At 28.8% G+C, this 13,462-nt stretch overlaps 1 protein-coding gene and 1 long non-coding RNA gene across 3 annotated transcripts; both read right to left on the reverse strand.

Annotated features, from left to right (window-relative positions):
• Positions 1–7,023: 7,023 nt before the first annotated feature.
• LOC121122163 (uncharacterized) lies at positions 7,024–9,434 on the reverse strand. 2 transcript variants are annotated; one of them, XR_011781196.1, is made up of 4 exons: positions 9,025–9,434; positions 8,593–8,904; positions 7,652–7,774; positions 7,024–7,344 (listed from the first exon to the last, which is right to left on the reverse strand). It is a non-coding gene; the product is annotated as an uncharacterized lncRNA (long non-coding RNA). The 2 variants fall into 2 exon arrangements; XR_011781197.1 differs by lacking the exons at positions 8,593–8,904; positions 9,025–9,434 and adding an exon at positions 7,897–8,586 and having other exon boundaries at positions 7,652–7,830.
• Positions 9,435–11,952: 2,518 nt separating this feature from the next.
• Positions 11,953–13,335, reverse strand: LOC121121405 (phenylethanolamine N-methyltransferase). The gene has a single exon (XM_040716318.2). It carries the CDS (start codon positions 13,273–13,275, stop codon positions 12,481–12,483), a length of 795 nt encoding a protein of 264 aa, XP_040572252.1. The 5' UTR covers positions 13,276–13,335; the 3' UTR covers positions 11,953–12,480.
• Between the last annotated feature and the right edge of the window lie 127 nt (positions 13,336–13,462).

The raw sequence follows: 13,462 nt of genomic DNA on the forward strand, positions 1-13,462 counted from the left end.
GCCTGTGGAACTTTTCATAAAAATATTGATGGTTTAATAGGCCAAACATGATATAATACATGATATATGTATTAAGATTATTGCACATATTTTGGAAAAAATATTATTTTTTGTATTATTATATAATATAATACAATCTTATTTTATTTTTATATAATTTAAATCATAATATAACTGAATAATTAAAAAAAGGAAACACACCCTCATTGACGTCACGAGGGATAGATTTTACCTTCAAAATGACCGACAAGTGGGGCGGGACTGTATGAGACTGAAATGGATTGGACCACAGTCCTAAATAAGGACCGACACACCACTAATTATGAACCTTGTTAACATCATTTTTGAGGGAGAAAATGTGTTACTGTTTTAGAGAGAAGAACCTTCAATATTTTTCAAATAGCATTGGAACTAACAAAATAATACTTTTATAAAATTAATATATATATCTAGCGACAGTACTCGGCATTGGCGCCAGTTATTAGGTGTCACCGAACATATACATTTTGGTTGAATAATATAGAAAATCACTCACCAACAAGTTCTTGGTGGTAATTTATTTTTCCATTTGTACACTCACACGTAGCTGCTCACTCAATACTTAGATGTTCTAATCTTAAGAATAAAATAATAATAATAACAGGGTGAGGGGAAAAAAATTAATTAAGGAGCCAAGGATTTGCATATTAGTCTTGTCATGATAACAATTTTTATTCCAGTATGGATATTTTGATAATTTTTCCACAAAAATGCAAAATAATATGGTCAAAATGGCAATACACATGCCCTTATAAAGGCAAATGCTTGTGAATTGCCAATTATTAGTTTGCTCAAAATTTGGATTACGATATGAAGTTTTTTCCAAATTTTTTTCCAAAAAAATAAATTTTATATGAATAGCTATGGTTTTTTAAAATTTTTCTACAAAAGTTTGATGGTTAAAAATTTGTTTCCAAAAATTTTTATAACTGAAATTCTCCGAAAAATTCAATATTTTGTGAACAACTATGGATTTTTGATTTTTTCTCCAAAAATTTAATTTTTTGAGAGTAGCTGGGGATTTTTGTAATTTTTTTCCTAAAAATTTATTTTTTTAAATTTAAAAAAAAAATGAAATGTAAATAACAGTAGATTTGTGAAATGAAAAAAAAAATAATACAAAATTTTTTTTTTGAATTATTTAATAAAATTAATTGTTTTTATGTTGATACACAACGTTTATTAAAATTTTAATTAAAATTACAATGAATATTTTTATTTCAATTCACCATAAAATCAATTGCAATATTAGTCCGTTTTAAAATAATCAATCGAAGTTTATACTTGAAATTTATAGTAAATAACGGGATTAGTCAATGATGTTTTCTTTAACTCCTCCGGATCCATTTTGACCTTTTTGATAGAGTTATTCTTACTGTCCAATGTTTCGGACTTGCTGACGACGAAGACGGTGATCCTGGAGGGTTGGAGTGAGCAAATGGAAATTCGTAGATCAGGTTCAAGTATCATTTTCTTTACTTGTACGCAAGCTAAAGATTTCAAGTTTGTTTTGTTTTGTAACTAACTGTTTATGCTTTAATATATCGAGATCTGAATTAATTTCAATCACTCAACCTTAATTAATTATTGAATTAGTAATTTTTCATATTTCAATGGACCACCCGGTAACAGCGTATTGAATGGTTACCTTTTTAAAACTTTCGCTTATCAAAGCTTAGACAATTGACACATCATATCAGACTGCTTTTCTAATGAGTCTATATTAGTTCAATGAATATGGACCAAACCTTGAATTTTATAACTACTTTAGGGTGAAGCTGATTTTCTGACTTTGTCAAAAAAAACAAAAAACTTAACCTTCTATTGTTATCGTCTATAAACCAAGGTGCTGGATAAAGTATCACTCACGAATTTTATAATTGGACAGAAGTGAGTAAGCCCATTTTAATCACGTCACATATGTGTAAAAAAACCAAACTTTTATTTTGCTCTAAGATTACTATGAATTTAACACAAAATAAGATTTTCTACTTGCAAACAGGGCCTAGCACTATCATTTTATTTTCATACTATACCCTTGTAGTTATGAAAAATAAAAAATAGGTGAACATCTATCTATGATTATTAATATAATACCGTAGACAACTATTACTATTATTGCCTTTTAGTTGTAACTTAGAACAACTGCATCGAATTCAATAATTAATTAATGTTTATATTTTTCAATTTTCTTTACATAAGGGATAAACACGATTATCGTAATATTTAAATATAGTTTTATAATAAAAAAATAATCATTATAGCCAAGAAATCAACTATATATTAAAACTTAGTGAATGTTATTTTTTCTAAATATGAAACGCTCATGTTAAAAACATAAACTTACATCTAGATCTTAAACTCTATATCAACTTAAATAACAAATTATCTTGCTAACAAAACTGAAAATGAATAAGCCTCTGTTCCCTTTGATTCTTACTTTTTTCTCCAGAATGATATATATATTTTAGTAAATATTTGAATAATACTCGGGAAATCAAATTTTCTAAAGATTTTCCACTTTGATAAAGCTTGCAATAATTGTTATACCGACCAATAATAATTTTACAACTAATAATAAGAAGGATTTTGAAATTTTTACTTGCCTGACAACAATCAAAATAACAAAATAGCATGTGTATGTCCAAAATAAATCCGAATTAATCAATAAGATATAAAAATAAAATAACGGATAATTCATAAATATAAGAATATCATTGATACTTATCTATTTTTTCAATCCATACTAAAAAAATCGTTTTATTAATTTGTTACATTTTAACTATTGTTCTCAGTAAAATAGCTTATCTACTAAGGAAAACATTTAATAATTTATTTAATTGTGTTGAGATCCTAGATCTTTGTGAGATTAATATTTCAATATGTTGGCAAGCAATTTGGCTGTTTGGAGAAGGATTCCCAACTCAATACACTTGGTAATTTCAATGATATTAAGATATTTCAAGATAAGTCTATAGAAGTTAAAATGTTGTTACCTATTTTTTAAAACACATAATCACTTAAAAACTCCGAATAACTATTTATATGTAATAGCAGAATAGAATATGCATTGTAGACCAAAATATCGAGAAAAGAAAAGCACATTATCTTTACTTGTTTATAATCATGTTACACTTGTTTTCCAAGGACAAGTGACTCAGTAGTAATAAAAAAATCGGATGGGAGCTTGAAGTGTCCAGCTTATATAATTAACAGCATAGACCAAATATCACGAAGTCTAACTTATAAATTGAATTGATATAAATGTGATAATGATGATTGATTTCTGCATTATTTAAGTGCAAGAAAATTGAAGTACTCTTATTTATGGAATAGTCTTGTTAGAGTAGGAGACGAAGCAGAGTTGACTTCCAATAATTTCAAAGAAGGAGCTCTGGGTGGAGGATGATAGCTCTCTCTCCTCCTCATTAGGTATCTCAGTCGATTATTCTGTCGTTTTACGGAACTCCTTAGTTCTTATATGTAGAAGTATACGATGATTCCGTGGAAGATCTGTAGGAATGAATATATGTTCATATAGGGACAATTATTAACGAGATCAGAAGTCACTAGTCACAAATCACCTTGATCTGAAGAGGTACTAGAACACTGAACGATCTTTCGATTAAAAGAGATGAGATACACCGAGTGACACACTTGTTCATTGAATCTCGCCTTAAGAATTGAAGATTGAAGAGAGTTGTATTATTCACCACCTTGACAAATTCTCAACTCACATTGTTATATTAATATTATTTTTTTCATTTCTGAGTGAATGTAACATTTGTGACGTTACTCAGCTCAACCATTCAGAATGTAGACGCTAAGCGACACATCTTTATTATCCACTACCTTGGTATAAACTTAATGAACGCAGAAATTTGATACATTTTTTGAAAAACTTAAAAAAAATTATAGAAATCAAATTTTTGGGATTTAGAATGTAATTCATATTTTTTTCAATTATAAATAGTTTAGATTAAATTACAATGATTAGAAAATGTTGATAGAATTATTTAAAAAAATCCAATTTATTATCAAGAAAATTAAAGAGTAATTCAAAAATTTCCCTATTTATTTGAAATTTATGTAAATCTGTTAAATATATTAATAATTTTTTGTAGTTAAAATCAATTGTGAGATAATTGTTTCGTTATATTAAATATTTTAGCCTTGGTGGGTTAAATTATTATCCTAACAGTAATAATTTTGAATAAGTTAATAAATATTCAGTCCATTTTATATCATTTTACCAAAAAGAAGATAAATCATTAAATACTTATTATTAAGAAAATGGAAGATTGTTGTTATTGACAAAAGAAAAAAATATTAACGGCAGAAAAAGACTTACATAATAATTTAGATATTTGAACTGCCTAAAATTTTTCTACTTCAAACAACTATGATGATTCTCAGGATGGAATTTAAAAAGATTTGAAAATTAAAGATAACGATTTATATACAAAACACTTGGTAAATGCTGCATCGTTCCTACTTTCTTCAGCCCAGTCCAGTCTAAGACCGGTCCCTAAATTCAATTAAATAAACTATTATAATAAAGCAAAATTTTTATGTCTGGATATTTGTATCTTTTCCTAAGAGTCAGTTAATAATGTATCGGGTGGAAACTTTAAACTTATACACTTGTATTATATTTATTTGAGAGGTTCTGTGCCAAGAAATTAGAACTGTTTTTAATTGTACAAGAAACCTTATATCTCAAGCACATGCTACTTTTTGAATTTTTTTAAATCGGACGAGAAGTGTAATCGCAGTAAAATTCAAGGCTCAGGGTATCAACTTCTCTTCGTGCCGGTCACACTCCAACAGAGGACGCCAGGCTGACGGGAATTGCTCGTAAGACCATTTACAATGTTAAGAAGAGGCTAGACCACAACAAAACCATAGAGGGGAAGAAGGGCTTCGGATAAAGACATTCATTAATTCGTATGCCCTCAAGGACACCTCTGATCTGGTTCCTAGAGGGTTACATGCAGCCCTGTGCATCGACATTTTCCTGACCAACCTGTTCCTGTGGGTCCAAACAAATTTCCCCTAAGGCAATTTTGTCTCTCTGCAAGATGGGCCCCCTGCTCACACTGCCAAAATCACTCAGACCTTCCTATCTAACAAACTCGCTTTCTGGGGCAAGAGAATGTGGCCACCATACATTCCAGATGTAAATCCCTGGAAACTTTGATTTCTGGTCGCACATCGAGAGGAGGACCTGCAGCATCCGTCATCCGAACTTTAAAGCCTGAAGACATCTGTCGACGATGAGTGGGCTGTCAAGGACCCCAACTTCATTTGCAATACATGCATCTCTTTTCGAAAGAGGCTTGTCGCCATCTTATTCAATGGGGCTAAATAGATTATATCAATTTGACATTGGCTTTGTATTATAAAAAGATGATTAAAGCTTTTTGTTAAATGTATAATCAAAGAATGTGAGGCTAATTTCTTTTTTCTTTCCAAGCTTCCACCCAGTACATTAAGACTGTGTGTAGACTTTATCTTTATCTTTAAACAATGCATTCGGGAGTGTCATACCATAATAATTGGGAGTATCTAGGCATTGAGTTGTATAAAAACGTTATGTAAACAAGAAGGGCAACTCATATATAACTCTATACTTCTATGTTGTATAAAATAGAAGTTGAGGACTCAATTTCTAACATGAAACGTGTGTAGCTAAAACTCATATTAAGAAGAAAAGAATAAGAAATACATTGCATAAAATAATAAATATGACTTGAGATAAGGTCTGTCAACGAGTGTCTGTGAATTCATCAGCTCATCTTAGAAAATAAAATGAAAGACGAGTACATAGTTCTATAAGGGCTTTGGGAGTGCGAGGAACAGGCAGGAGCGAGGCATATGCTACTATTGATTAAGATTAATTTTTACAAATTCAACTGCGATTCTGCTCTAGAAATGTGAATCTCCTATATTTCAAATAACAATAAAAGAGTGTTAATACAATAAATAGTTTAAATTTTCAAATTCAGCAATACTTGATTTACTTAGTGAACCCATGGATTACTTAAAGTGTAGATGAACTCCAGCCATACAACCTCATTATTAGAACTTTTAAAATAAATAATAAATAACTCTTCTATTAAATAGCAATTGTAGGATATCATATAATTAATTCTTGTTCAAAAAGTGATGAATCATGGACGCAGAGATAGGGACTTATCCAATCGTCCATTAAAAACCCTCATTTGTAATTTAAATTATCACTCATGGAATTGTGGGTGGTCTGGTGAAAGATTTTGTTGGAAAATTTCATTTTTTTTTGTGGTTAAAAATGAAAGAGTCCAACAAATGCAATGATAAAGTATGATTCAATTATGTGGAAGAAAAAAGCTAATATTTTATAGAAGATTTTCTATATATATATATACACATATTATTAAGTTATTCTTGTCTTATCTCTAGAGTTTGGATTTGATCTCCCATTTATAATTAAATAAAAGTGTTGAACATAGTATTTCTGATGTGATTTCCTAGATGATTATGTTTGTGCTTCATTTTTGAAGAGTTTATAATCAAAGATGCCTTATCTTCCCTGTAAATTTATATACATATATAATATATGAACGATATCTGCCCGAATATGTAGCTTTAACCTCAGGAATTTTAAACTTTTATTATGATACATAACCTAAGTGTAGGTTATTCAACATGTTCAGCATGAATTAGTCAATATTTTGCATATGGACAATACAACAAATCGTTATTATCCCCACTACTCAAACTGAAGATACTGCACATAATGAAATTGGGTGAATTTATTTAATTTCAAATTAATTCTGATAATTTATTGTGACAGCAAGTTCAACCTTTACTTCCGGATATTTATTTATAGCATTATATTTAGAATGCTATGAATCTTTAATAGGAAGAAATAATGATTTCATTGATCACTGGATGTAGAGTAATTCACTCATAAAGTAACTAATAAACTTATTTCTTGTTCAGTTCTATAATAATTATTTTTATTCGAATATACCATCATGTATTGCACGGGCATAAATGATATTTTTTTTAAGGAAATTAATTGAGCTGTTTCTGAAAAGGTTTGATTGAAGCTGTTTATTCTAATAATTGCATCTTGTTGGGTAGCGTCCTTATACTTAAGTCTTCAAAAAAGCTAGTAAATTTAAAACTTCGCTACGTGAATTTATTCGCTCTGAAACCACCAATAACTTATTTCATTGATTAAAATCTTATTTGCAGCATTCCACATTTGATGTTTCAAGTCTCTTTGAATTATTACACTAAATACAATAACTGGACAACCTAAAATGAATGAAAAATAGTTATCATCATTAATTAAATAAAAATATATTTATTAAATCAAATTAATAATCTATCTTCTCTGAATTAGTTATCATTTCACTAATTTTGTGTGTCGTGCAAACATCTGAATTTGATTTGGTTATGTATATAAATTGAACTTTCTCTTCCATTCAATTTACTCTTATTTTTGTAGCCACACAATTTATATATAAATTTTGTCTGAGCTCTGAATTTTTTAAAATATAATCTTCTCTTAAAATTTTTGCAACATCACTTCCAATGAATCCCTTTTCTATTTACGCCTCACCTCGAACCATTGACATAATACTGGTCCTTTGTTAATTGCCACTTTTGTTTTTAATCCTAATGATGGTATTGCACATTTTTTTCCGATACATTCTTTTAGTTCTCCATCAGTTTCAAAATCTTTCTGTTTAAAATGAAAAGAAAAATAAGTTTTTTTACATCTATTACCGGATTTTCCATCTATATAAAAAATAATAATTGTAAACTCATCAAATATCACTAAAATAAATATATAGCTTTTTTTACCAGGTATCTAATTTATTGGTATTGCCATTTACTAAGAATTTACATGTTTAATTTTGGAACTTTACACAAATAATTTCTTATTTTATTACTATTGAGCTTTCGATCAGAAGTTTTACAAGTGTGGCAAATAGGAACCGCACAATTTGAAATCATATTTGATGTCTAGGAAGAATAATCAATATCAATGCAAAATAATATTTATTTATAGCTAATTGGCGATAAAATAATTTATTTATATTATTTATTGAATCAAAACAGAAAAACTTATAGCATAGAAGTTGTGTGATTTTAATTGCGAATAGTTTATCCAGATGTTAAGTTAACTATGTAAAAACTTTCATATTTCTAAATTATAGATCTAGCGATTACCAAATATTTATTAAAGACGCTAATATGATAGGTTACTTGTAAATGTAAAATATTTGTGATATTGAGCTAAATAAGTCAGGGTAAAAGCAAAAAATACTACTAAGAAATGATTAACTATTTCGAAAAATATTAATTATAAATTTTTATAGAAGTTAGACACAGAAAATTAAACAAATTAATAATGACAAATGATAGAAAAATCAAGTTATTCATATTAAATATTACAAATGGATTCAACGAATCATAGCAACAAATGTTAATTACATATTTACAAAATATAATATACTAGTTATGAGAAAAATAAAATCGGTATTTTTCCTATCATACTTCAAATTCCATGTAGAATCATCATTTTTTGTCATTTGTTAAGCTAAAAATGAAATATTGTGTTCAGTATTTAAAACGAAAAAATTACACATCATCACTGCTTGAATCCATGGTGCATACCAATGTACCTATTAAACCAATAAACTAATGATAGACAAATACCTTACACATCATTTGAAGCTTATATCCCTTTTAAAACCATTGTAGCTAAGAAAATATCCTTATCTCCAGTTTTCCCTTTAATTTTGGAGATTACATCCTTGTTGATAATATTCATTAATCTATTAGGGACGGTTCTACTGGCGTATTTCTCTATACATTTCGAGAAATCGGGATTCACCAAGGTGAAAAAATAGATGTTTCATAAAAAAAAAAATATATATATATATCTTTAAGAGGTCGGTGTTACAGTTAAAGGGGTCAGACTCATACATGTTTTGTTGTCATCCGGTAAGTAGCTCCAATTTCATGGCCTCCATTATTTTCTATCTAGACGTAGGGTGATTTTTGTAGGCATTTTACAAATAATATTAATTATATTGTACAAGGGTACGCGGCTGACTATAGATTCTTTATTAGAGGAAGATCCAAATGTCAAATTTAAAACCATGTCGATTGAAGGGTATAATGCTCATTTTCGTATTTTTCGGTTTTTATAACAATAACACTATGCAACTAATTTGATGCATTGGAACGCCCGACTGCTAAAATCCACATTTATTATTATTACTTAAGGCAAAGAACATTTTCAATTGGAGTAGGTTTAATTTAAAAAAAAATCTCATTTTGGATTCAGAGCTATATTTCGAAAGGAAATAAAAATAAAGTAAGGCAGCAAAACGTGGACTTATGTTTATTTTCTCATTACAATGAGCAGGTTTAGTGATTATTTTTGATATTCTGTTTCCGCTTATATACAAACAAAATATACGTCATCATGAGCAGCAACAATCAAAAAGGTAGCGCAACTCAGATATCTAAATCTTAGATGCGGGAGTTGATGTGATGAAGATAATGGACATTCTTATGTGTTTTCGGAGCATGGTTTTTAAGTTGGCCAAGATGAAAAAATAACAAAAAAAAAATGGAGAAGACTTTTCGAGGATGTTTGGAAGTGGAGGACATAATTAAGAGAGGGATACAATGTTCTTGTTAAGTTTGGGGAAGAATATAAAGGAGGATACCAGCAAGTCGATGAATCGCCTCGCCAACGACTTTTCTAAGAACATCAGGAGGGCTATATAGTACAACTTTGAATCAATTTCTTTTACAAGGACCCCTTGTCACCTTCTGATATAGGGAATGAAAGCTTGGAGGCTCGAGAGGTACAAGAAAATCCTCACATTGATCTAGACAAATAGGGTAATTGTGAATATTTTCTTGGACAATAAGATTTTCACAGTTGATCAATTTCACAACCACCGAAACGACCGCTGGCATGCAGAAACGAAAGAAAATGTTGAAAGGGGTTGCCATACCAAATATATCGCTCAAAAAATGGTCCTCGGCGTTTTGGCCTCTGAAATAGTTGCCGCAGTTCTTTTTCAAGGCTGTATAGAAAAATCGGCCAGGAAGCCTACTATAAGATGCTTAGGTACACCATCTTGCCATGGCTGAAGACCAACTACCCGTTGGAAAATTCTTGCCTATTCTTAATGTAAATTGATTTAAAAATGTATAATAATATACATATATAATAATATTCTCCTAGCACTTATGCTATTTTAAATGTAGAAAGTTATCCTCTTTATAGCATTCATTCGTCTCAGGTAGCTGATATTTACAAGGTTCTTCATTCAATAATACTTTATATCTCGCTTCCCTTTTCATTAAACTTTTACAAAAATTGCATCTTTAATTTTAGCTAAAACTTATATTATAAATTAAAAAGATTTCCTGTAAAGAAAAGTTATATTTGATTGATTTTTCAGTTTAACGTTTAATGTTCTTATAAAATATTTAATAAATGTGTAATGTAATGTTGTATGAAAATATTTCAAAACTTTACATTTGATATGAAGCATATTTTTACTGGGATTAATCCTCCTGCCTCTAAAATATTAATTACTTATTACAATTCCTACTCCTTCTTATTTTTGATCAAGGCTGCGTGAATAGGTTAATATAATTTTGATAAATACTTTTTTGTTTGATCATTTCTGCAACTGTATTGTTTCCCCTTTTCTTAAACACTCTATAAGTAATTATCTATTCTTTTAACTTAAGCTTAAATATTAATTGGTAATTCTTTTGTTTCCATAACTATAATGTGAGGAACTACTTAATTCATTTCGGAATTATATCCTAAATCACTAAATAAAAATGCATATTGTTGGTATAAGAGAAATATTAGAAACGCCTTCTTATTAGTTAAACATAAAATCAACTAAAGTTCAGATTAAGCCAAACATTGCAAACGTTATAATCAGATTAAAAGTTGGTTTCATCATGTATGTTTTTTCTTCCTTTCGTTTAATCATTTACTTATTATAATTTACGTGAAAATAAGATTCAGATAATATAATTGTCTTTCACAACGTGCAATATTGGGTTATTTACAAAATAACTCTAGACTAAAGCAATGAGTTTCTATCCTCAATCCAATCTTATATTGTTTTGTTGTAAAGTTAAGTGTATTTAATTTTTTTATATATATATCAGGGGTCATTAAAAATTTGGTGGTTGTCAGAAGCGACTCTTTTATATCAATAATTATAAAAAAATGTTCATATATTACCAGAATAAATATTATAGACTGTCATTTTCTATTTAATCACGGACTTCATCGATATAATTTTTTCAATTTGGGATTTGAAATGATTTATGTGCATGCGACAAGATATTATGAAATTAATTATCATTTTTATATACCGAAATCATTTATTACCACGAATTATAAATTGATTTATGAAAATTAAAAATATTCGCGTATCAAAAAACCTGGATAAATAAGTAATTTAATAAGGTTATCCTTATTTTGATACATATTTAATTTAATGAACATTATGAGTACAATTTAAGTTAACTAAATCATATTCTATACTTATTTTAGACATGTCTATTTATTTTTCCATGAATATGGATTATACAAAAGCCAAAAGAATTAAAATTTTGAAAATATTCATTCATTTTCATAAAAATAAATTACTAAAAATATATTTTAATTATATTAGTTATATAGTTTATTAAATAAAAAAGCTCCTTATGTAATCGCATTTTAAGAATTTATTCATATTTTTTACGAGTTACATGTTATAATTACACAAAAACACTGTTTATTTCATTAAATTTGATTTATAAGGTTTTGTGACATTACCTTAAGTTCCGTTAAATAAAAGACAGAAATGAAGATAATATACATACTTTTTATAAAAATTTATTTGATTGTTGAATTAACTAACTACTCTGTTAAAGTATTCTATCATTTTAATTATAAATACTTTTATACTTCTTAATACATTTTCGATTTTCATTTCTCTAACATATTTTCTGTTCTTTTTCAATCGTTGAACACATCACAGGAGCTTCATATTTGTCAAACATGATTCCAAACTTTTCAAGCGTTAGATTTCGATTATTCTTAGTTCCAGTTGGCAATATAATCTTTGTATTGTTTTCAGTTGATGATGGAATAGGGATAGTGGGCATATCAGTGAAACCTACTACTTCTTTACTTCCACTTGTTTTGGTTCGACTATTGTCCATGGTGGTGTATCGATCTACTGGTAAAGCACTAACCAGAAATAACGAAGCTAACAAATAAATAACTAAACTCTTCCACATTTCGAATTTTTAATAAAATAATATATAAGAAACAATCAATCCTTTGATATTTTTTCAAAACAATGATTTAACGAATTCTCTTTTTTAATTCTACATGATATCATATTATTTCATTCTCAAAACAGCGAAATAGTGTGTTGTTATATGTGTAGTTGTCTCCCATTTCAAAACGTTCATCGATGCTTCATGAAAAATCTTTTTGAGACCAAGTTCATCAATGTTCATGACTGGAAATACGGCACTCCCTACAGTATAAATACTTTCACCAAGGCTTCCTTGGAGTAGTATAATTCCATTTGGTTTTAAGCATTTGCTAACATTTATTAAAGCCCTCAGAAATGTTTTATGGTTCAATGCAACAACGTCTAAAACTAATGATGCTATCACAACATCTGCTTTTATACGACTATCTTGATTAATTACTTTACTATCCTCCACCAAAAACATGGATTCATCATTTAACACATCACAAAAATAGACACCTCTTATAGCGTTCCTCGTCCTTGACTCTATATCAGATATATTTGGATTCAATTCCAAAACACCATTAAATTTAAAATGATGATTCCAATTAAAACAGTATGAATACTCATCATCAGGTCCTCGCCAAAATCCTCTAACTTCCACTCTATTACTCTCTAAAAAGTCTGCAAGTATAATATGAGAGCTCCAAGAACTAGCTGCAATGATATTAGATATTGAAGGTCCACATCCAATATCCAGGACTCTTGGTTCATCCTTTAGCTCCTTGAAAAACTCCTTTGTGAGAATAGTAAAAAATCTATTAAGGAACTCGGACCATTCCTTTCGCACGTTGCCACACCAAGTATCTAAATAACCCTTGGCGTAATATGAGTCTATTTTCGAATGAAGACTTCTGAGGTCTGAATTTGAAGTCATGTTGAACGTTTCTGTACATTTATTTGAAGCTTTGGTTATGTGCTTTGAATTTTGAATGAAACAAACAAATGTTTCTCTATAGTGTTGAGAAAGAATCTAACTGCAACTACACACGTTACTTTCTTTAGACTGAAACGATTGCCAAGATATCTGATAATAATCGTTTCTTGCATTAATATTTATTTAC

Source organism: Lepeophtheirus salmonis, chromosome 7 (assembly GCF_016086655.4).
Source record: "Lepeophtheirus salmonis chromosome 7, UVic_Lsal_1.4, whole genome shotgun sequence".
NCBI lineage: Eukaryota > Metazoa > Arthropoda > Copepoda > Siphonostomatoida > Caligidae > Lepeophtheirus > Lepeophtheirus salmonis.

Bases quoted from the DNA above. Each gene is read 5' to 3' on its own strand.
- LOC121121405 (XM_040716318.2), bottom strand. From the start codon at position 13,275: ATGACTTCAAATTCAGACCTCAGAAGTCTTCATTCGAAAATAGACTCA.